The sequence below is a fragment of the Boleophthalmus pectinirostris genome, unplaced genomic scaffold (genome assembly GCF_026225935.1).
Source record: "Boleophthalmus pectinirostris isolate CB_2022bp ecotype Guang Dong unplaced genomic scaffold, ASM2622593v1 HiC_scaffold_15, whole genome shotgun sequence".
Taxonomy (NCBI): domain Eukaryota; kingdom Metazoa; phylum Chordata; class Actinopteri; order Gobiiformes; family Gobiidae; genus Boleophthalmus; species Boleophthalmus pectinirostris.
In genome coordinates this window covers 2,977,846-3,002,845 of record NW_026571070.1, presented here as the reverse complement: position 1 = coordinate 3,002,845, position 25,000 = coordinate 2,977,846, and the positions used below count along the sequence as shown (strand labels likewise).

Below are 25,000 nucleotides of genomic sequence, written 5' to 3'. Positions count from 1 at the left end.
GCGCTGGAGTGACAGGGACTCACCTGTAGGAGGCAGCGTTCCTTGAAGACGTATCCGATGAGTCTGTCCAGGTGCATGAGGCACTGGTGATATCGGATGTGGTGGGTGAGGACGGGCAGCATCATGGCGTGCTGAAACAAAAGAAGAAGAAGAGTCATTGTTATAGTTATCGCGTTGAAAGCCTTTCTGGATAATCTGTATTCAAATGAGGGATCTAAATATCTACAAAAATATCTGTACAATTTGAAAATGAGAAAAAAAACAAAATTTTTTGTCATTTTCAGACAGTAAAAATCAGCGCCTTTAAGACTGGCAAGATTATAAAGGGCCCATTGAACAGGATTATGATGTATAAAGTACAATATTATAATGTTATAACCTAAAAATTACAACTTGATGACATCACAAGGTGGAGCAGAGCATTTTGAGCATTAGAGATGTAGACAGACTAATAATAAAGAGAGAATAAAGAGAGGAAATCTTTTCCTTTTTTTTTGACACTAAAACAGAACAATGAAATAAACAGTTTTCCCATTTTATTATTTTTAATTCTTAATTTGAAATTCAAAATAAAAAATTGTACGGAAATGTTTCGGAATTACTATTGTCGTGTGAACTCGAAGGAGAATATTTTGAATTTAGAACCATTAACTCAGAACAATTAATTCGGAATTAAAAAAAACATCATGTAAACGTGGACATTGTGTCACTTTTCGTTTGGGGGAGCCCGTCACCTGCTTGTTTCTATGGATACGTCACTGCTCTGCCCGGAATGTTCCGCAGCTCGACTTTACATTTATTCAATCACAGGTGCAGGTTTTACGGCTCAAAAACACCTCGAAAAACGTAAATTCTGACTCTGTGGGATCGCCTCTCCACAGATCTGACCTGCGACTCTGTCTGGCTTGGTTTCCGTGATGACAGAAAGGTTTAAAGCCATACTGCGGAACATTCCAGACAAAGCAATAACGCAATAAAGCGATAATGAAGCGCTCCCTCCACCGGAAAAGTTAAACAATCTATTACAAATATTTTTAGGGGAAATATTTGAAGCGTTTGCAAATTCCTATAAAATTCCGAACTCGTGCGGCTCGACCCGAAGGAGGAAGAAAAAAAAAAAAAAAAGAAAAAAAGTTGGAATCAAAAGTGAAGACAGTGTCACGAGTGTCAAGACGGAGACGAGAACGGAGAGATCAGCCGACCAGAAAACATTAGTGAAGAGAAAATTGGACATGTGCAGGAGAGAGGGAAGACGTCGGAGATGTGACAAGACGACGAGAAGAGGTGGAGGAGAGGAGACGGAGGGATGACGGAGGAGGAGAAGGAGAAGAGAGAGAGAGGAATCCATCAAAGGCTCATTATTTATTAAGTGGTGGTGGACAACACAGAGATGAAATGATGAGAAAAGCGAGGGAGCGGAGGGAGGACGAGGAGGAAATGTGGAGTTTGGAGAAGACGATCGAACGGCGGCGGAACGTGTGGACACAGACGGAAGACAAATACTGACAGGGATGGAGGGAGGGAAGGATGGAGGAGAGGAGAAAGAGAGGAGATGAAATAAGAATGAAAGGGTAAGAATGGAGGGAGAGAGAGAGACGGGAGAGAAGAGGAAAGGAGAGATGGAGAGATACAGATTATGGAACGAATGTGGGGAGGAAGAGAGAGAGGGGGTGAAAAGAAAGAGAGAGAGAAAGAGAGAGAGAGAGAGAGAGAGAAAGACAAAGAGAAGAGAAACGAGAGAGAGAGAGAGAGAGAAGAGAGAGGGTGAAAAGAAAGACAAAGGAGAGAGGGAGAGAAAGACAAAGAGAGAGAGAAATGAGAGAGAGACAAAGAGAGAGGGAGAGACAGAGACAAAGAGAGAGGGAGAGAGAGAGAGAGAGAGAAAGACAAAGAGGGAGAGAAATGAGAGAGAGAGAGAAAGACAAAGAGAGGGAGAGAAAGAGACAAAGGAGAGAGAAAGACAAAGAGAGAAATGAGAGAGAGAGAGAGAGAAAGACAAAAAGAGAGAGAGAAACGAGAGAGAGAAGAGGGGGTGAAAAAGAGAGAAAGAGACAAAGGAGAAAGGGAGAGAAAGACAAAGAGAGAGAAATGAGAGAGAGACAGAGAGAGAGAAAGAGACAAAGGAGAGAGGGAGAGAAAGACAAAGAGAGAGAGAAATGAGAGAGAGAGACAGAGAGAGAGAGAGAGAAAGAGACAAAGGAGAGAGGGAGAGAAAGACAAAGAGAGAGAGAAATGAGAGAGAGACAGAGAGAGAGAGAGAGAAAGAGACAAAGGAGAGAGGGAGAGAAAGACAAAAAGAGAGAAACGAGAGAGAACAGGGGGTGAAAAAGAGAGAGAGAGACAAAGGAGAGAAAGACAAAAAGAGAGAAACGAGAGAGAAAAGGGGGTGAAAAAGAGAGAAAGAGACAAAGGAGAGAGGGAGAGAAAGACAAAGAGAGAGAAATGAAAGAGAGAGAAAGACAAAGAGACAAACAAGAGAGGGAGAGAAGAGAGGGGGTGAAAAAGAGAGAGACAAAGGAGAAAGGGAGAGAAAAACAAAGAGAGAGAAATGAGAGAGAGAAAAAGAGAGAGAGAGAGACAAAGGAGAGAGGAAGAGAAAGACAAAAAGAGAGAGAGAAACGAGAGAGAAAAGAGGGGGTGAAAAAGAGAAAGAGACAAAGGAGAGAGGGAGAGAAGAGAGGGAGAGAAAGAGACAAATAAAGGAGAGAGGGAGAGAGAGAGAGAGAAGAGAGGGGGAGAAAGAGACAAAGGAGAGAGGGAGAGAAGAGAAGGAGAGAAAGAGACAAATAAAGGAGAGAGAGGGAGAGAGAGAGAAGAGAGACAGAGAGGGAGAGACAGGGAACAAAGGAGAGAGAGAGAGAGAAGATAGAGAAAGAGGGAGATAAAGAGAGTGACAGAGAGAGAGAAAGAGGGAGAGAGCGTCTCTTCCTTTCTCCATAATTCTCCTTCCCTCTCTTCCCGTTCATTTCAGGAAGAGAAAGGGAGTGGGAGAGGAGGAGGAAGGAGCGAGGGAGAAGAAAAAAGATAGGGGGGAGAGGAGGAGAGAGAAGGAGGGATAGAGTGAGACAAAGAGAAGTGGACAACAGATGGTAAGGGGAAGAGAGAGAGAAATGGAGAGAAACTGTAAAGATAGAGAAGGAGGGAGAGATGGAAAGCAAGGGATGAATAACAAGAGAGAGAAAGATGAGCGGAGGAAGAAAGCGAAAACGGAAAGAAGAAAATATATGAATTAATGGGAAAAAAGAAGAGAAGAATTACGGAGAGAGGGAAGGAGAGGGTGAAGGGAAAAAAATAAGAAAAGTATGAATTCATAAACGGAAAGATGGAGAGATGGAAAGAGACGAGAGGCGGGAAGAGAAGAAAATGATATGTATGAAAAGAGACAGAAAGGTGAAGACGAGAGAGATGGAGAGAGTGACGGAGGAGAGGCGCAAATGAGAGAAAAAAAAAAAAAAAAAAAGGTTTGACATGGAAAGAAACGACAGCGGTCAGAGACAAATGAGCATCGGGAAGGGTTCAGAGGGAGCGAGACGTCTCCGAGGGACAAGGAGACAAGACGGAGACAAGACGGAGACAAGACGGAGACAAGAGGGAGGCACGAGGAGACAAGACGGAGACACAAGGAGGCACAAGGAGACAAAACGGAGACACAAGGAGACAAGACGGAGACATAAGGAGACACAAGGAGACAAGACAGAGACAAGACGGAGACACAAGGAGACAAAACGGAGACACAAGGAGACAAGACGGAGACAAAACGGAGACACGAGGAGACAAGATGGAGACACAAGGAGACAAGACGGAGACACAAGGAGACAAGACGGAGACACAAGGAGACACAGAGGAGACACAAGGAGACAAGACGGAGACACAAGGAGACACAAGGAGACAAGACGGAGACACAAGGAGACAAGACGGAGACACAAGGAGACAAGACGGAGACACAAGGAGACAAGACGGAGACAAGGAGACACAAGGAGACACAAGGAGACAAGACGGAGACACAAGGAGACAAGATGGAGACACAAGGAGACAAAACGGAGACACAAGGAGACAAAACAGAGACACGAGGAGACACAAGGAGACAAGACGGAGACACAAGGAGACAAGACGGAGACACAAGGAGACAAGACGGAGACACGAGGAGACACAAGGAGACAAGACAGAGACACAAGGAGACAAGACGGAGACACAAGGAGGCACAAGGAGACAAGACGGAGACACGAGGAGACACAAGGAGACAAGACGGAGACAAAATGGAGATAAAATGGAGACAAAACGGAGACACAAGGAGACAAGACGGAGACACAAGGAGACAAGACGGAGACACAAGGAGACACAAGGAGACACAAGGAGACAAGACGGAGACACAAGGAGGCACAAGGAGACAAAACGGAGACACAAGGAGACAAGACGGAGACACAAGGAGACAAGACGGACACACAAGGAGACAAGACGGAGACACAAGGAGACAAGACGGAAGCATAAGGAGACAGAGAGGAGACACAAGGAGACAAGACGGAGACACAAGGAGACAAGACGGAGACACAAGGAGACACAAGGAGACAAGACGGAGACACAAGGAGACAAGACGGAGACAATAAGAGAGAGACAAGAGGAGACACAAGGAGAGAGAGACAAGGAGACACAAGGAGACAAGACGGAGACACAAGGAGACAAGACGGAGACACAAGGAGACACAAGGAGACAAGACGGAGACACAAGGAGACAAGGAGACGGAGACGGAGGCATAAGGAGACACGAGGAGACAAGACGGAGACACAAGGAGACACAAGAGGAGACAAGGAGACACGAGGAGACACAAGGAGACAAGAGAGACACAAGGAGACACGAGGAGACAAGACGGAGACAAGGAGACAAAGGAGACAAGAACAAGGAGACACGAGGAGACAAGACGGAGACACAAGGAGACACAAGGAGACAAGACGGAGACACAAGGAGACAAGACGGAGACAAAATGGAGACACAAGGAGACAAGACGGAGACACAAGGAGACAAGACGGAGACAAAATGGAGATAAAATGGAGACAAGACGGAGACACAAGGAGACACGAGGAGACAAAATGGAGGCATAAGGAGACACAAGGAGACAAGACGGAGACACAAGGAAACAAAACGGAGACACAAGGAGACACGAGGAGACAAGACGGAGACACAAGGAGACACAAGGAGACAAGACGGAGACACAAGGAGACAAGACGGAGACACAAGGAGACAAGAGGAGACAAAATGGAGGCATAAGGAGACACAAGGAGACAAGACGGAGACACAAGGAAACAAAACGGAGACACAAGGAGACACGAGGAGACAAGACGGAGACACAAGGAGACACAAGGAGACAAAACAGAGACACATGAAGAAGACAAAACAGAGACACGAAGGACACAAAACTGAGACACACGAAGGAGACAAACCGGAGACAAAATGGAGGATTTAGAATTACAGAAGAATTACAAAAAAATAAATGATTTAGTGAGAAAAGTGCAGACAGCTACAGCGTCTTTACATGAAGTGTGAAGGGACATTACACTTTCTCTCCGTCTCTACTCGTCTTCTGCTCAGTCCTCCTTTCTTTCTCCATCTCTCCATCCCCCGTGTATTACCTCCTCCCTCTCTTTCTCTTTCTCTCTTCTCTCTCTCTTTCTCAGGTCTTGTTCAGGTCAGAGTTTTGGTCGTGGACACAGGTTCTTCTCATGTTAATTGGTTTATGTTGTCATCTTCTCTCTCTCTCTCGTTCTCTCTCTCTGTTCTTCTTTTTCCTTCTCTCGGTCTCTCTCTCCTCCCCTCGTCCTCTCTCCCTCTCTCTCTCTCTCCCCGACCCCTGTATGTCTCCTTCTCTCCTTCTCTCTCTCTTTCTCTGGTCCTTGTCTCCTTCCCTCACCTTTCTCCCTTTTCCTCCCTCCTTCTGGTCCATCCCTCTCTTTCTTTTGCTTTTCCTGGTCTCTCTCTCTCTCCCACTCACCCTCTCCCTCTCTCCATCCTCCCCTCCCTCCATCCTTCCCTCCCTCCATCCTTCTCTCTCTCTCCATCCTTCCCTCCCTCCATCCATCCTTCCCTCCCTCCATCCTTCCCTCCCTCCATCCTCTCCATCCTCCCTCCATCCTTCCCTCTCCTCCTTCCTCCTTCCTCTCTCCATCCTTCCCTCCCTCCATCCTTCCCTCTCCCTCCATCCCTCTCTCCATCCTTCCCTCCCTCCATCCCTTCCCTCCCTCCATCCTCCATCCTTCCTCCTCCATCCTTCCTCTCCATCCTCCCCTCTCCATCCTTCCTTCCCTCTCTCCATCCTTCTCTCCCTCCCTCCCTCCATCCTTCCCTCCCTCCATCCCCTCCTTCCCTCCCTCCATCCTTCCCTCCTCCATCCTTCCCTCTCTCCATCCTTCCCTCTCTCCATCCTTCCCTCCCTCCATCCTTCCCTCTCTCCATCCTTCCCTCCCTCCATCCTTCCCTCTCCTCCCTCCCTCCCTCCTCCATCCTTCCTCTCTCCCTTCCTTCCTCCCTCCATCCTTCCCTCTCTCCTCCTTCCCTCCCTCCTCCTCCTTCCTCCTCCTCCATCCTTCCCTCTCTCCATCCTTTCCTCCCTCTCCATCCTTCCCCCTTCATCCTTCCTCCTCCTCCCTCCATCCTTCCCTCTCTACATCCTTCCCTCTCTCCCTCCATCCTTCCCTCCCTCCATCCTTCCCTCTCTCCATCCTTCCCTCTCTCCCTTCCATCCTTCCCTCCTTCCATCCTTCCCCCTCTCCATCCTTCCCCCCTTCCATCCTTCCCTCTCTCCATCCTTCCCTCCATCCCTCCATCCTTCCCTCTCTCCATCCTTCCCTCCCTCCATCCCTCTCTCCATCCTTCCCTCTCCCAATCTCTGCCCTCTCACCTTTCTCTGTCTCCCCTTCTCTCTCCCCTTTCTTGCCTCTCTCTCTCTCCTCTCTCTTTGCTCTCCATCCCTCTTTTTTCTCTCCCTCCATCCCTCTTTCTCTCTTTCCGAGTTGTTCCAGGGTTCATATCTGTACGAGAGACTTTGCTTCTGTCGCAATTCTTTAACGAGTCCGGTGACCTCTCTCTCTCTCCTCTTTACTCCTTCTCTTTCTCTCTTTTCCTCTCCCTCCCTCCATCCTTCTCCTCCTCTCTAGTCTTTCCCCTCCCCTTCTCTCTCTATCCCTCCATCTTTCTCTCCATTCCCGTCTCTATATTTCTCTCTCTTTAAGAGTTGTACCATCCCTTTCCAATCCCCCCCTTCTCTCTTTTCTCTACCTCTCACTCACTCTCTCCTTCTCTCTCTCCATCTCTCTCACCTCCACTCTCTCTCTCCATCCCTCCTTCTCTCTTTCCGAGTTGTTTCAGGGTTAATATCTGTACAGTGACCTCTCTCTCTCTCCTCTTTCCTCTCATTCTCTCCATCTCTTTCTCTCTTTCCTCCCTCCCTCCATCCTTCTCCTCCTCTCTAGTCTTTCCCCTGAGCACCCTCTCCCTCCCCTTCTCTCTCCATTTGCTTTTCTTTAGCCCTCTCTCTGTTCCACTCTCTCTATTCTCCTCTCTTTCTCTCCATTCCTTTCTCCATCACTCTCTCTCTCTGCATAACTTCCCCTCTCTTCATCTCTCTCCATTCCTTTCTTTCTCTCTCTCTCTCTCTCCACCGTTCTTTTCCTCTCCATATCTTTCTCTCCCCTCTCTCTCTCTTTAGGAGTTGTAAAATCCCTTTCCATTTCTCCTTCTCTCTTTTCTCTACATCTCACTCACTCTCTCCGTGTCTCTCACCTCCCCTCTCTCTCTCTCTCCATCCATCCATCCCTCCATCCCTCCCTCGCTCTTTCTGACTTGTTCTAGAGTAAATATCTGCACAACAGTCACAAGGATCATAATAAAACATCCCTCTCCTTTTTACTCTCTCCATCCCCTTCTATATCTCCTCCTCCCTTTTCTCTACCTCTCGCTCCCTCCATCTCTCTACCCTCTCCCTCCTTCCCTCCCTCCATCCTTCTCTCTTTCCCAGTTGTTCCGGGGTTAATATCTGTACAACAGCCTTTGCTTCTGTCTCAGTCCTTTAATGAGTCCAGTAACAAGGGTCAGGAAACATCTCTCTCCTCTTTACTCTCTCTCTCTTTTTCACTCTCTCCATCTCTCCCTCCCTCCCTCCATCCTTCTCCTTCTCTCTATGTCCTCTGTCTTCCCTTCTCTCTACTCTTTCGTACACGCTTTCTCCCTCTTTTTCCTCTCTGCTCTTTCTTATTCTCTCTCTATTCCCCTCTCCCTTTTTCTCCTTTCTTTCTTTCTTTCTTTCTTTCTTTCTTTCTTTCTTTCTTCTCTTTCTTTCTTTCTCTTTCTTTCTTTCTTTTCTTTCTTTCATTCTCTTTCTTTCTTTCTCTTTCTTTCTCCTTCTCTTCTTTCTTTCTTTCTCTTTCTTTCTTTCTCTCTCTCTCTCCCTCTCTCTTTGTCAGCTGTAACATCCTTTTCTATACCCCCTTCTTCGTTTCCTCTACCTCCCTCTCACTCTCTCTCTCCGTCTCTCCCCATACTTTCTCTCTCTCTCCCCCTCTCCCCTCTTCCATCCCTCTTTCCATCCGTCCTTCTCTCTTTCTGAGTTGTTCCAGGGTTCATATCTTCGGTCGCAATTCTTTAACGAGTCCGGTGGCCTCTCTCTCCTCTTTCCTCTCTCTCTCTCTCTCTCTCCATCTCCTTCTCTCTTTCCTCTCACTCTCCCTCCCTCACTCCATCCTTCTCCTCCTCTCTACTCTTTCACTTCCCCTTCTCTCTCCATCTGCTTTTCCTTTTGCCCTCTCTCTATCCCTCTATCTTTCTCTCCCCTCTCTCTCTCTCTAAGAGTTGTACCATCCCTTTCCAATCCCCCCTTTCTCTCTTTTCTCTACCTCTCACTCATTCTCTCCATCTCTCTCTCCTTCCCTCTCTCCCTCCATCCCTCCCTCGCTTTTTCTGAGTTGTTCCAGGGTAAATATCAGCACAACAATAACAAGGATCATAATAAAACATCTCTCTCCTTTTTACTCTCTCCATCCCCTTCTATACCTCCTTCTCCCTTTTCTCTACCTCTCCCTCCCTCCCTCCCTCCCTCCATCCTTCTCTCTTTCCCAGTTGTTCCGGGGTTAATATCTGTACAACAGCCTTTGCTTCTGTCTCAGTCCTTTAATGAGTCCAGTAACAAGGGTCAGGAAACATCTCTCTCCTCTTTACTCTCTCTCTTTCTCTCTTTCCTCTCACTCTCACTCCCTCCCTCCATCCCTCCTTCTTTCTTTCTTTCCGAGTGGTACCAGGGTTAATATCTGTACAACAGCCTTTGCCTCTGCATCAGTCTTTAATGAGCGCAGTAACAAGGATCAGAAGAAACACGGCGACTCGCGTCCGTCCGTAACTATGCGAGATTGTTATTTTACACATTTTAGATTTCGTCTCCCGTTGCTGGACATAAATAAGTCGTGACGGCGGCTCGGCGGCTGGAGCGTTCACCCACAGACCACAAGATCAACGGTTCCACTCCAGCCAAGACCAGTGCTTCCGTTAACCGTGTTTGTGTTAATTATAAAGATACAAAAAATGGAAGGAGCAAGTGTCACGAAACGAAAAAATGCAAACTTTCGATACTAAGGAACAAACTTGAATACTTCAATACCGATTCAGATACCACCTTTTTAAACACTAGAACACAGGTGTCAAACATAAGGCCCGGGGGCCAGATCCGGCCCTCCAAGACCTTTAATCTGGCCCTTGGGTGATTTTCTACTAAAATATTTGAATTATATTTTCTATTAAAATCTTGTTAATTTTCTGTGATGTTTATCACAGCAGCGTCTCCAGCGTCTCTGTACGTGGCCCCTCCCACCAGAGCAGCACAAATGAAGACTTGTCTCTTTCCAAATGCTTTGACTGTTGACCGTGACACCCTCATCAGAAAAATGTCCAACATGAGAAAAGTGGAGCTGAGTGCAGAATTTTCCAAGAAAAACTGACTTATTCCTATTTGCATACAAGTTATTGTTAAAACATTGTGTTGAAATTGTATTTTTCTTAAAGTTTCAGGTTGTTCATAATATTATAATATTTTGTAAAAGAAAGAGTTCATCAATTAAAAAAATATTTCTGTAATAGATTTGTGTTTCTCTGCACAAATATTTGAACTTATTTTTATTTTTGGGGTTTATATGTCATGAGTTTTCTGATCCGGCCCCTTTGGGATCAAAGTCGGTTGGATACGACCCCCGGACCAAAATGAGTTTGACACTCCTGCACTAGAATGTGATTTTCAACATTAAATAGTAGTATTTTCATTATACTTTTCAGCTGATGTCGTCAATACATGCATCACGAATTTCGGACTTCCAGTTATCGCGCAATACATAATGGAAAAGTGAGCATCAAACCTCCATGTTTGTTTTCCCAGTGGGATGTGTCTATTGTCAAAGTCGATCTTTTCAAGTCTTTTGAACCACATCACTTTTGTTTCTGGTTCTGATATTGTCATATTTTAGTTTTGGGATTCGGACATCGTTAATTGTGTGGTTGTTGGATCCTAACAGCGGAAAACGGTTCGAGAAATGGGCTTCGGAAGTTTGCGAACTCCATAAATGCAAAAGTGAATCAGATGTGTGTGACTCAAACCTCCGTTCAAACTGTTTTCTCTTCCCAATTAGAATTGAAAAATAGTGAAAGGTGAAGGTGATGGGCAGGATTGATCCACAGGAAGAACCAAAAAAGAAACCTTTGTCTGCCTAAGAAATCATCCCAAGTTTGCAGCGAACATTTTTTATGTGGCGCGACAACAAACTACAACCCCGATCCCTCGCTCCACCTCGGTTACGAATTTAAAAAGTCAACGTCAAAGCGAAAGGCTCCAACTGTTCACCAAGAAACACCTTCCACTGCAAAGACCAAGACGAGTGATGTTTCTGTAAAACCACAAGAACAAGAAAGTGCAGCTCAGTCTGTTTGTCTTCTGCTCCTCTCACTTAACAAACGGGATTTTACTCAATTTTTTTTTTTTTTTAAGTTCATAACATTTACAGTTACATTCTTTTACTGATCAGAGACAATCTGACAATCTGAGACAAGACCGAGTCCAAGCACCATCAAGACTTACACAAGACCGAGTCCAAGCACCATCAAGACCTACACCTCCAAGACAAGACCGAAGCACCATCAAGAGACCAGTCAAGACCCAAGAGTCCAAGACCAAGACCAGTCCAGCACCATCAAGACCTAGACAAGACCGAGTCCAAGCACCATCAAGACCTAGACAAGTCCGAGTCCAAGCACCATCAAGACCTACAAGACCGAGTCCAAGCACCATCAAGACACAAGACCAAGTCCAAGCACCATCAAGACCTACACAAGACCGAGTCCAAGCACCATCAAGACCTAGACAAGACCGAGTCCAAGCACCATCAAGACCTAGACAAGACCGAGTCCAAGCACCATCAAGACCTACACAAGACCGAGTCCAAGCACCATCAAGACCTAGACAAGACCGAGTCCAAGCACCATCAAGACCTAGACAAGACCGAGTCCAAGCACCATCAAGACCTACACAAGACCAAGTCCAAGCACCATCAAGACCTACAAAAGACCAAGTCCAAGCACCATCAAGACCTACACAAGACCAGTCCAAGACCATCAAGACTACACAAGACCGAGTCCAAGCACCATCAAGACCTACACAAGACCGAGTCCAAGCACCATCAAGACCTAGACAAGACTGAGTCCAAGCACCATCAAGACCTACACAAGACTGAGTCCAAGCACCATCAAGACCTAGACAAGACTGAGTCCAAGCACCATCAAGACCTACACAAGACCAAGTCCAAGCACCATCAAGACCTAGACAAGACCGAGTCCAAGCACCATCAAGACCTAGACAAGACCGAGTCCAAGCACCATCAAGACCTACACAAGACCGAGTCCAAGCACCATCAAGACCTAGACAAGACCGAGTCCAAGCACCATCAAGACCTACACAAGACCGAGTCCAAGCACCATCAAGACCTAGACAAGACCGAGTCCAAGCACCATCAAGACCTACACAAGACCGAGTCCAAGCACCATCAAGACCTAGACAAGACCGAGTCCAAGCACCATCAAGACCTAGACAAGACCAAGTCCAAGCACCATCAAGACCGAGACAAGACCGAGTCCAAGCACTTTGAAGACGGAGTCCAAATGTGCTCAAGTCCGAGAAGAGACCAAGACTGTAAAAAAGTCCGGTCTCGAGGACTATGACTCTATTAAACAGCTCTACTTCACATTTATTCAATCACAGGTGGTTTTATCGCTCAAAAATACCTAGAAAAACAGACTTTCTGACTGTGAGCGGGGCCGCCTCTCCACAGATCTGACCTGTAACTTGGTTTATTTTGGTCTCCTTGGAGATAGAAAGGTTTAATGCCACACTGTGAAACATTCCGGACAAAAAAGAAAAGCGTTTGACGGACCCTCGGGCAGAAAAAAATAACCTTTCAAATGATCTTAAAACTTTTCTTTTCTTGTGTTGCGTCACCGGGGTAACTGCTGGTACATCCCGCCGTAGACAAACACGCAGAACCCCCCCCCAAAAAAAAAAACGTGAATTAATCCGCCGCCTCTTGGCCTTTTCGTTTGATCAAAACAAGTGCGAAGCCGAGTCCGTCCGATCTGCTGTGTCATTGGAGGGAAAAAACACAAATCAAACTTCTGGAGCTCTCACTTTCGTCACACGTCGAGCGAAGCGGCGGACTCCGTCTTCAAAATTATTCACGAACCAATTAGTGGCCCCAGTGCAGCTCGAAGCAAATATAATTGGACGGCAATTACGGGAGGAGAGCTCTTTCTTCAGTAGACCTTAGCTGTGGAGGTCCGCCGTACGGGCTCCAACTTATGTCATTTCTCTCACGGTGGAGGAGCCGCGGGGCCGTGGGCTACGAAACACTCACAAACCCAATCCGCGCCAATTATTTCTCTGATAAAATGGACCAAATATTGAGGTGGACAAAAATATATCGTAGGCAAAAAAAAAACACCAGGCTGAATCAGACTTTTGGAGAGGTGATATAAAAGGGTGAGTAAAAGTGGAGTTGTGGTGTTAAAATGTCGTCAAAAAGAAGAGTTAAATTCAGACAAAAGCAACAAAACTGAGCTGGGAATGTACATTATTCATTAGTCATCTATTTTTTGCTTAACCTTTCCAGATCTAAGGGCAATTTTAGTTCATTTGTCCTCACCTGGATTGCTTTTTTTTTTTACATTTTTCTGTTAAATCTCCCCCTTTTATCCCCTAATAAAGTGTTATACATCTTTTTTTTCCAGTATAACCTGTTATTTCACTGCTGCTGTAGTTGTGTCATACGACTGTGATAAAAACTACATGACCAGAAATATAAATAGTTTGTGAGGACGACTGTGACCGACCTAGGACGGGTTGTAGGTCAGGGTCAAGTCCGACCCGTAGCAGTAAAAGTTCAAGTGGTTGAGCAGTTCCCAGTTCCAACTACAAAAAATGAACTCGTGTGTTTTTTTTCTTGGCCTTCTGAGCTACTACAGGTGTTTTTGTCGTAACTTTTCATCTGCTGTGGCCCCGTTAACTGATCTGCTCTGTGAAGATGTCAAATATGTTTGGTCTCCTGTTTGTCAGCAGGATTTTGTGCAGGTGAAAAGGCTCCTCTGTGCCGCTCTTGATCTGGTGACTCCACGTCCTGCCCGGCCTTTCCAGCTCCACATGGATGCGAGGCGTCAGGGAGCCAGGGCCGAGTTTACTCAACAGGATAAACTACTTTCCAAAAAAGTTTAACAAACATCAAGTAAATTATTCAGTAATTGAAAAAGACTCTTGCACTTTTTCTGGGCTTACAGCATTTTGATTAATACCTCAGTGGTGACGCTGATCCACACCGATCATAATCTGCTAATGTTTTTAACATCGTTGAAAAGCCCAAACCAGAGATTAGTCCACTGGACCCTATTTTTACAGTCATACTGTCTAGACATTTGACATATATAAGGAAAAAAGAATCTAGTGGTGGACAGATTGTACTGTGCACCCATTTTGTAGCTGTTAGGCAGCATTTTTATGCTCTTTCTTATACTTCAGCGGTGCCAGAACGGAATCGGGAGATGGTGCCACCCAGCCCTGGTGAGGCGTTGGCAGAAGTCCAGCTGCTGCTGAAACCATCATGCTCTGCTCGACCGGGACAGCACGGTGGAGAAGCCCTTGTCCCGGGGCCACCTGAGCCTTTGAGGTACACTGTGGTGAAGAAAAATGGTTTTCATCAAGGTCCGAGTGGGGCCCTTGACCTGAAGGGGGCCGTGCTCCTTCCTGCCGCTCTCCTCTGTCTCCAGGTGTCTTCAGGTGTCTGCAGGTGTCTTCACCTCCCTCTGCTGCCCTCCCTGCTGGCTCCGCCCATCGGTCACTGTGGGACTATAAAGCCGGGGACGGGCACAGGACCCACCTGAGGGTCACAACCTAATATTTGGAGAACGATGCTCTAAACAATGCTCTAGGAAGTACGAGCACATAAGTCCTGGTCTCAGGTCTCTGCTCTGGCTCCTGTGGCTCAGAGACTTTAAAGCAGCTCTGTTTGTACAAGTGTCTCCATGGCCGAGCACCAAAGTCCATCTGTGACATGTTAGTGTCATATGAACATCTCACACTCTGAGGAGCTCAGGGACCAACTCCTGCTGGTGCCCAGAGTCACGACTAAACAAGGGGAGTCAGAGTTTCAGGTTCATGCAGCTAAAACCTGGAACAGTCTGAACATGTGAGACAGACTCTTCTGTGACGCTGTTTAAATCCAGACTCTAAATGGTTCTGTTTAACTGTGCAATAACTGAAAGGTTTTCATTCCGCACTCTTCTCTCCAATCTCTCTTTTAATTTTAATCTTTATGATTATTTATGTTTAGATTTTTATTTTTTTTGTGTGATTTTAATGTATTTCTTATTCTAAAGCACTTTGAATTACTTTGTGTACGAATTGTGCTGTACAAATAAACTTGCCTTGCCTAAACAAGCAACAAAACAGCAGCTCTGTAACAATATAATTTGGTAAAATAAGCCAAAAAGTTATCTTACTCTCAGCGATATATCGATACAGCAGACCACGATATCGATACTGCATCACCACATTAAACCATACGATATGTCAATATTTAGATATTTTTGCACACCTCTATTCAGGAGGGTGTTTAATGGCTCTTTAAGACCAAAATAAATGAGTCTTTTTGTTTTCTATCTCTCATTTTAACAGCTCAAACAGAGGTAAGCAGCAAACACCAGCAACTTTAGACAACAGTGGTTTATTTAGTCATGTTTTATTTATAAAGACGGATCTACAGCGCCATAAACCAACACTTTTATCTGTTAAATTCAGTCGGGTTGAGTCCAGATAAACACCTGTCGCTTTACGCCGTTGTTTTCCCGACTCTCCAGGTGCATTGTGGTCTATATTGATGAATTTTAGTGACATTTTGTGCATGACTTTTTCACCAACTGGACTTTCGGACACCGCTCAAGCCTCATGTAAACGGACTGGATTATTCAGCTTTTTGTCGAAGATCTGTTGCCTTTGGTGTTTTCTGACCTTACATTTTTCTTTTTTTTGTGCGTTATAAAATAAAATAAACATTTGAATTTTAAAAAATCCCACTGTATTTCCGTCGCTGTGACATGTCAAACGCCGTGCTCCAGTTACGCTCCCACTAAAACCCTCTCCCATTCTCTCTTCGCGTTTTACATTTGTGCTTTTATAACCAAAATATGCAGCCTGTTTTCGCATTGACAAATCCGCGTCCTTGTTCGCGTTCGAGTAGTCAAAGCGTGACAGCAATGAATTCTGGGATATGGTTCAAAAATCTCATTAAATACATGTGTGAATGCCTTAAAGCTGCACGAGTGACTGAGTTCTGTTAGACGGGCAAATTCACCAGATACGAGAATGAAAAAAATGAAACGAAAAACTCTCGTGAATACGGCGAAGCTGAATATAAACGAGGATACTTTAGTTACAGCTGAATTTTTAAAGGTTCAATATTACGCAAAATTGACTCTTATGAGATTTAAGTCGTGTTCTAATGTCATTTCCTTCTCAAAAACAGAGCTGGAGTTGAGTTTTGTTTCTTTATTATTAGTCTGTCTACATCTCCAAAGCTCAAAATGCTCTGTTCCACCTTGTGATGTCATGAAGTGGTAGTTTTCCATTTTATTTTTATTTTTTTGCTGTTTTTTCTCCATATATTGTTTTCTCAATTTTATTTTAAATTTTATATTATTATTATTAATACTACTACTACTAATAATAATAATACAACTACTACTACTACTACTACTACTAACTACTACTACTAATAATAATAATAATATATTATTATTATACTTTATTTACATATGTTTTGTTATGTAAGTCATGTAGAACTTGAATTTAAATGTATTGATTTATTTTTGTTTATTTAATTTATATTGATTTATTTTACTTTATTTCTTGTATTTTAATGATTATTTGGCACCAACAATAAGCTCGTCTTTGTCTCTTTTTTTTTTTTTTTTGTAGAATATTTGTTCTAAAATGAAAATTTATTAAAAATAATAATAATAATAAATAATAATAATAATAATAAAAAGGAAAGGAAAGAGCTCCTTTTCCCTTTAGCTCAGTAGACATTTCCAGGGCTGAGAAATGATCCAAATGTTTCTAATGAAGATGCGTGGAGCTTTAAAAATGAAGTACTTCCTGTATTAACAACATGACATCACAAAGTGGAACAGAGTATGTTTGTTTTTTGTTGTTTTTTTTTCAGTTTGAGAGAAGAACTCAGACTCAGTATGCAGGGTTGGCGAGTGTGTGAATGAAACAAAATAAAACACGACTCCAGGTTTGTCTGTGACGACGAAACTACATTAGAACGGATCAGAAAACAGCGCAATATGAGCCCTTTAATGTCATTTATCCACAACTAACAAGGTAAGAAAGACAAAATCTTAAAGGAGAACAACAACGACGCATTAGTGACACACTGAACTAAACTAATGTTATGGTCTGAGAGATGTTTCGCACTCAAACTGCTCAAAACTCTCTTCAAATCTATGTTAATATCGACATCATGAAAGCGATTTTTAATTTTATTTGTGTTATCAGTCTGAGTGAACAAGTTCCTTCTGTTTTATTCATGATCGTAACATTAGTTTTGTTGAGTTTGTCACTAATGCGTCGTCGTTGTTTCCTTTAAGTTTTCGTATTTCTTCTCTTGATATTAGGGGTGTGCATTGGCTTGAGTCTGACAATACGATACATATCATGATTCTGCATGTCACGATTCAGTAAATCACGATATAAATAAAGCAAAACAGGTTACACAGGTCTCCAGGAAGAAAAGGTGATAGTTATGGTCAATTAAATACAATCAATCAGTGAACCTGCCCAGGGACGACAGGAGGAAATTAGTTCTAGTGCTACAACCTGATGTACAATGCATCTCTGCTGTTAAGGTTCATGTGTGTCTGTCCCTGTCTCATTCAATAAACTGAACTAAAATTAAACTAAACTAAACTAAAACTAAACTAAAACTAAACTAAAAAAACTAAAACTAAAACTAAAACTAAAACTAAAACTAAAACTAAAAAACTAAACTAAACTAAACTAAACCTAAACCTAAACTAAACCTAAACTAAACCTAAAACTAAAGCTAAAACTAAACTAAACCTAAACTAAACCTAAAACTAAACCTAAAACTAAATTAAACTAAACTAAAACTTTCTAAAACTAAAACTTAACTAAAACTAAAACTAAACCAAAAACTAAACTAAACTAAACTAAACTCTAAACAACTAAACTAAACTAAACCTAAACTAAACTAAAACTAAACCTAAACTAAACTAAACTAAACTAAAACTAAACTAAAACTAAACCTAAACTAAACTAAACCTAAACTAAACTAAACCTAAAACTAAACTAAAACAAAACTTAACTAAAACTAAATTAACTTAAACTAAACTAAACCTAAACTTAAACTAAACTAAACTTAAACCTAAACTAAACAAAACTAAACCTAAAACTAAACCTAAACATATATCCAGATACTAAAACAATGAATGATATATTGCAATTTATCATTAATTCCTTCTAATAATACAGTCAAGGACACTTTCAAGAAAACACAATTGTATGAAATATAAGGTATTCATTTATTTATATATTTTTTTAAATCATGAGAACAGTGAATGCAACTAATGAATTTATGTGAAAAATATTTTTAAAAATCGATTCGGATCAATTCTGTATCGATATCGAGAATGGTGCAATGTTGTATCACGATATATCACTGAATCTTGATAGTTGTGGATAAATTGTTCATGTTAGAATGTTTATCTTTTATGGATCTTGTTGGCAGATCTGTAGCCAGGCTCGTTCCACCTAATGTCTCCGCTCAATTTCATTTCTCTCCAGAGACTAGATCATGAATCAGAATACACTAGACCAGTGGTGGGCAAACTACGGCCCGGGGACCATAAGCGGCCCTTTAATCTTTTTTAATCCAGCCCACTGAACTTGAATAATAATAATAATAATATGAAGTGTTTTAAAAGTCATTTCAATAAATAGTAAATACCGTGGAACTTGAAAGGCAGATATTTTATTGTAATACTTCGGAATGATTTTCAATTTATGGGATATTTCAATAACATGAGATATGTTTTCTATATATCCCATGTTATTTTTTTCTCTTATGAGGTGGATTACCAAAAAACTCCATCCATCTGCTCCTGGTGCGGCCCTTCCGTCAAATTTCAGAACCTTTTGTGGCCCACGAGTCAAAAAGGTTGCCCACCCTGCAACTAGAAACATGTTAAAGAATGTTTATGATTTTATCAAGGGGAGAGACGTTATTGTCCTTCTTCCTGTGAGATTTGGGAAAAGCATAATGTGACCAATTAGCAGCGATTGGTTAAATAAATAAAAAAGTACCGTCGAGCGAACGAATCCTAATGCTCCAACGTCAGACGGTTTCTACGAACTGAAACTTGATCAATCAGGCTATAGCAGATTTATGAAGCTGGTGGAGAATGACACACATTTACACACACATTTTACCATAAAAAAAACATTAACCAGAAGATCGACAGACCTACAGCAGGACACTTTCAGCAGTTCTATTGGCTAATCCAGCTGTCAATCATCTGAACTCTGGGAGATTCTCTGATAACCTCACGTCTTCGTAACGTATCAGAAAAGTGTGTATTCTGGATTCTAATCAAACAAATACACCGTTTAATAGCGCTTTTCTTAATAAATAGTTAGTGTGGAAGTGGCGTCGAGTTCTTTTGAAGAAGCAGGAATTTGCCCAAATAGAAAAAAAAAAAAAAACACACAAATGAATCCTCTTGTGAGCGCGGATATAAAGCAGAATATAAAAGTTGTGATAGCTACAGGCCCGGTCTAATGAAGGGTCCGCTCTGCCTTCTGCGCCGCGGGAGTCCACTTTCTCCACACGCCACTTTGACACTTGAATGAGCATTTAAAGTGACGCAACGTGAAGAAAGATGAGAGGAGGAAGAGGAAGGGGGAAAAAAAAAAACGAGAAAAAAAAAAAAATCACCACTCGAGTCTGACCGGGGCTTACGTACAGTCACGGATATCAGCGTCTGACAAGCAGAATGGACCCACGCTAATAAGTGTCAGAGATGATGTAATGTACGCTCTAATTGAAAATATCAGGGCGAGAAAAGAGGAGAGCTGAAAGAAAAATGAGCACAAACATAATCAGGGGAGACAGAGAGGAGATGTGTAATTAGAGAAGAAGAAGGCGTCCGAGAGCAATTAACTGGAAATGGAAAGTTACGGCGCGGGGATCATAATATTTGACAGGTCAGAGACGTGCAGACAGGAGCCGGAGACGACGACGACGAGTGCGGAAGGAAGGAGCAGAACATATATGAACGGGTTTGAGGCTTGTACAAGTGTTTCCAGTCACGTTAATTTTGTTTGAGAGCGAGGAAGGGTTGTCAAAAGTATCGAAAATCTGATTCTTATCGATGTTGAAACTAGTATCGAAGCAAGAAACTCATTTGGGCAAGTTTCGAAACTGAAAAAGTCACGTTCGCGAGACGAAAATGAACCTTTTTTTCTTTCCAAACGAATTCCGGCTCGAGCGTCCCCCTGGATCGAAAGTCCCGGCTTTTATTGTTTGTTTTTAAAGCTTTGAATGGACTGATCCCAGAGTATGTCTCAGACCAGATCCAGATTTACACCCCCGTAAGCGCTCTGAGGTACGAGGTCCAGCTGCAGCTCGTGGTGCCTAAGACGAGACGTAAAACCAGGAGGACAGGACCTTCTTTGTGACCGGCCCCAAACTCTGGAACGCTCTGCCCCCCCACGTCCCAACAGCCCCCACAGTGGAGAGTTTTAAGTCTCGTCTTAACTCTTTCCCCCATGAAGACGACATTTGACGACCCCCCCCTTGTTTCCTTAATGACGTGTTTTGACTCCTCCCCTGTTTCACTAAAGACGTGATTTGACGACCATTAGAAACGGCTCGTTTTTTAACATGTAAACAGAGACTGTGATCGGTCGGGGCCACTACAACCCACACTAGACTGACCAATAGGATTCAAGGATATGTTTTCGCCAATTTTTCCTGAAGTTAATCGAAGTAGTGATGATTGTCGCTTTCGGAAAATACACAACACGAAACACGTGCAATGGAAAGATCGCTGCGGCGCACAGTTTTAGAAATAATGAGTGGACGTATTTTATGGATAAGTTTAGAGAAAGTCACTTTTATAGATTTCAAAGTGATGATGAAGTTGATTATAAAGTGGAAAACAGCGACAGTGACGGACTTACAGAGTGTGAAACTTATGAAGATGAGAATGTTGATGATGCGTCTGTTACGAAGTCTTGCGATGTCCAAACAAACTATCAGGGACTTTATACTCGATTATGAACCAAAATTGCCTCAAAATCTGGATGTTGCTCAGGCCAGTCCTTTAAAATATTTCAGTCTTTTTTTCCAAGATGTGATGTATAACAGAATCACTACAGAAACAAAACGCTCATGTGGGAGCTCTGCGCACGAGAAAGAAACCAAGATGACAAAATACTGAACACACACTGACGGGGAAGAGTTTTCATTATTATATTTATTATATTATAATAAGATAAATGAGTTGAAGTTAAATGGAAAAAATGAATCAGGTCCACACAGGTGAACAACAGGTAAAAACAGGTGCACACTTGGCTTTACTGTATCTGGTGATATGAAATCTGTTTAAATACTTTGACAAACTATATTTTTCATTTTTTTATGAATATAGTATCAGAACATGCAGATATCAGATGCTGAATGTATTTTTTTTGTTTTCGATTTTGCACCTGACCAGGTAAACTCTCATTTTCAGTGAGCTGTTATAAACCTGTAAATGAGTTGAATCACATTTAAACATCCAGAAATGAAGAGTTCAGAGTCTAAGTTTCCAGAGATACAAATATGTCTGTGTTTTAATTAAGTTTCATGAGTGTAAAAATCATTTATAATCACTCTCGTCTGTTTTCTTTTATGCAGCTCTAGTCATATATGTATGTGTTGTTCTTAGTCGGGTCCTGGGGGGAAAGAGTTAAAGAAAAAGCACAAAATGCATCTTCAGGAGCCTGCGGTCGGTCCGAGCATTTGTGATTCTGCTCCAGAGTTTGATTTTTGACCAAAAGCTGAGAGCGAGAAGTGAAAAAACCGCGACATCGCCTGCGAAGCACCAACAGAACGTGGCGACCCGTGTTTGAGCGTGTACCTGGCAGACGTCGGAGCGGATCCCGGTTTTCCAGAAGCCCTGACTGCTCAGCTCCACCGTCACCTCCCGCCTCATCGTGTTCTTCTGACGGATCTTCTGCAGGGCCTCCTGTTTAAAGACACAAACACACGCACTGCATCAGACTTTTTTATTTATTTAAAACAGCAAACTGACTCCTGTGGATCATTCTGTTATAGTTTGAACATTTTAAATCACAATATTGATCTAAAACGACTTCATAAAGGAAACTCAGACTCCTCAAACATGCACAAATCACTCAAAATACAACTTCTCTCTTTCTTTGTCTCTTGGTTTCATCCCCCTTTCTCTCCTCTCTTCTCCCCTCTCCGTCTCTCTCTTCTCCCTCCGTCTCTCTCTTCTCCCTCCCGTCTCTCTCTTCTCCCCTCTCTGTCTCTCTCTTCTCCCCTCTCCGTCTCTCTCTTCTCCCTCTCTGTCTCTCTCTTCTCCCTCCCGTCTCTCTCTCTTCTCCCCTCTCCGTCTCTCTCTTCTCCCCTCTCCGTCTCTCTCTTCTCCCCTCTCCGTCTCTCTCTTCTCCCCTCTCCTCTCTCTCTCTCTTCTCCCCTCTGTCTCTCTCTTCTCCCCTCTCTGTCTCTCTCTTCTCCCTTCTGTCTCTCTCTTCTCCTCTCCCGTCTCTCTCTCCTCTCTCTCTCTCCCTCTGCTCTCTCTCTCTCTCTGTCTCTCCTCTCTCCCTCCCGTCTCTCTCTTCTCTCTCTCTCTCTCTCACTCCGTCTCTCTCTTCTCCCCTCTGTCTCTCTCTCTCTTCTCCCTCTCTGTCTCTCTCTTCTCCCTCCGTCTCTCTCTTCTCCCCTCTCCGTCTCTCTCTTCTCCCCTCTCTGTCTCTCTCTTCTCTCTCTCTCTCTCTCTCTCTCTCTCTCTCTCTCTCTACTTCTCCCCTCTCCGTCTCTCTCTTTCTCCCCTCTCGTCTGTCTTCTCCCTCTCTCCTCTCTCTCTCCGTCCCTCTCCGTCTCTCTTCTCCCCTCTCCGTCTCTCTCTTCTCCCTCTCTCCGTCTCTCTCTCTCTCTCCCCCTCCGTCTCTCTCTCTCTCCCCTCTCCGTTCTCTCTCTCTCCTCCTCTCTTCTCTCTCTCTCCCCTCTCGTCTCTCTCTTCTCCCCTCTTCTGTCTCTCTCTCTCCCCTCTCCCTCTCTCTCCCCTCCCGTCTCTCTCTTCTCCCCTCTCCGTCTCTCCTTTCTCCCCTCTCTGTCTCTCCTTCTCCTCTCCCGTCTCCTCTCTTCTCTCTCTGTCTCTCTCTCCCCCTCTCTCTCTTCTCCCTCTCCCCTCTCTCTTCTCTCCTCTCTCTCTCTCTCCCCTCCCGTTCTCTCTCTCCCCTCTGTGTCTCTCTCTCTCTCCCTCTCTGTCCTCCTCCCCTCCCGTTCTCTCTCTTCTCCTCCTCTCTGTCTCTCTCTTCTCCCTCCCGTCTCTTCTCTCTCTCCTCTCTCTCTCCTCTCTCTCTCTTCTCCCCTCTCCGTCTCTCTCTTCTTCTCTCCGTCTCTCTCTTCTCCCTCTCTCTCTCCTCTCTTCTCCTCTCTTCTCTCTCTTCTCCCTCTCGTCTCTCTCTTCTCCCCTCTCTGTCTCTCTCTTCTCCCTCTGTCCTCCTCTCTGTCTCTCTCTCTCCTCTCTCTCTCTTCTCCTCTCTCCCTCTCTTCTCTCTTCTCTTCTCTCCCTCTCTCTCTCTCTTCTCTCTCTCTCTCTCTCTTCCTCTCTCTCTCTCCTCTCTCTCTCTCTCCTCTGTCTCTCTCTTCTCCCTCTCCTTCTCTCTCGTCTCTCTTCTCTCTCTCTCCTCTCTCTCTCTCTCTCTTCTCCTCCCGTCTCTCTCTCTCTCTCTTCTCTCCCTCTCTGCCTCTCTCTCTCTCTCCTCTCTCTCTGTCTCTCCTCTCTCTCTCTCTCTTCTTCTCCCTCTCTCTCTCTCTCTCCCCTCTCTCTCTCTCTCTTCTCCCCTCTCTCTCTCTCTCTCTCTCTCTCTCTCCTCTCTTCTCCCCTCCCGTCTCTCTCTTCTCCCCTCCCTGTCTCTCTCTTCTCCCCTCTCAGTCTCTCTCCCTCCCTGTCTCTCCTTCTCCCTCTCTGTCTCTCTCTCTCTTCCCTCTCCGTCTCTCTCTTCTCCCTCTCTGTCTCTCTCTTCTCCCCTCCCGTCTCTCTCTTCTCCCCTCCCGTCTCTCTCTTCTCCCCTCTCTGTCTCTCTCTTCTCCCCTCTCTGTCTCTCTCTTCTCCCCTCTCTGTCTCTCTCTTCTCCCCTCCCTGTCTCTCTCTCTCTCTTCTCCCCTCTCTGTCTCTCTCTTCTCCCCTCCTGTCTCTCTCTTCTCCCCTCCCTGTCTCTCTCTTCTCCCTCTCCCTGTCTCTCTCTTCTCCCTCTCTCTCTTCTCCCCTCCCGTCCCTCTCTCTCTCCCTCTCTCTCTCTCTCTCTCTTCTCCCTCCCGTCTCTCTCTTCTCCCTCCCATCTCTCTCTTCTCCCCTCTGTCTCTCTCTTCTCCCCTCTCAGTCTCTCTCTTCTCCCCTCTCAGTCTCTCTCTTCTCCCCTTCTGTCTCTCTCTTCTCCCCTCTCTCTCTCTCTTCTCCCCCTCTCTGTCTCTCTCTTCTCCCCTCTCTGTCTCTCTCTTCTCCCCTCTCCGTCTCTCTCTTCTCCCCTCTCTCTCTCTCTTCTCCCCTCTCGTCTCTCTCTTCTCCCCTTTGTGTCCATCTCTCACTCTGTCTCTTTCCTCCCTCTTTCTCTCCTCTCATCTTCCTTCTTTGTCTACCTCTCCTCCACGTTCCTCTCCTCCTTCCCCCCCCCCCCGGTCTCTCTTTCTCTTTCCTCTCCCCCCCCCCCCCCGTCTCTCTTTCTCTTTCCTCTCCCTTCCTCTCCTCTCATCCCTCCTCCACCTTCCTCTCCCCCCGTCTCTCTTTCTCTTTCCTCCCCCTTTCTTTCCTCTCATCTTCCTTCTTTGTCTCTCTTCTTTCCCCCCGTCTCCAGCTCTCTCTTGCTTTGTCTCTCTCTTTCCTCCCCCTTTCTCTCCTCTCTCCGCCCTCTTTCTTTTGTCTCATTCATCCCCCTTTCCTCTCCTCTCATCTCCCCGTCTCCATCTCTGTCTCTCCATTTCCTCACCCTTTCTCCCCCCCTCTCTCTCTCTCTTTTCCATATTCCCTTTCTCTCTCCAACTCTCTCTCTCTTTTCTCCCCCCTTCTCCATTTCTTTCTGTTTGTAACTCACTTTCCTCCCCCTTCCCCTCTCTCTCTCTCCTCC

General features: G+C 44.4%; 1 protein-coding gene across 1 annotated transcript in view; it reads right to left on the bottom strand.

Annotated features, from left to right (window-relative positions):
• drosha (drosha ribonuclease III) overlaps positions 1-25,000 on the bottom strand; it is a 322,738-nt gene that overhangs the window by 203,318 nt on the left and 94,420 nt on the right. Inside the window, 2 exon segments of the mRNA XM_055151233.1 lie at positions 24-131; positions 21,766-21,873. Coding sequence (XP_055007208.1) covers positions 24-131; positions 21,766-21,873 — 216 coding nt within the window.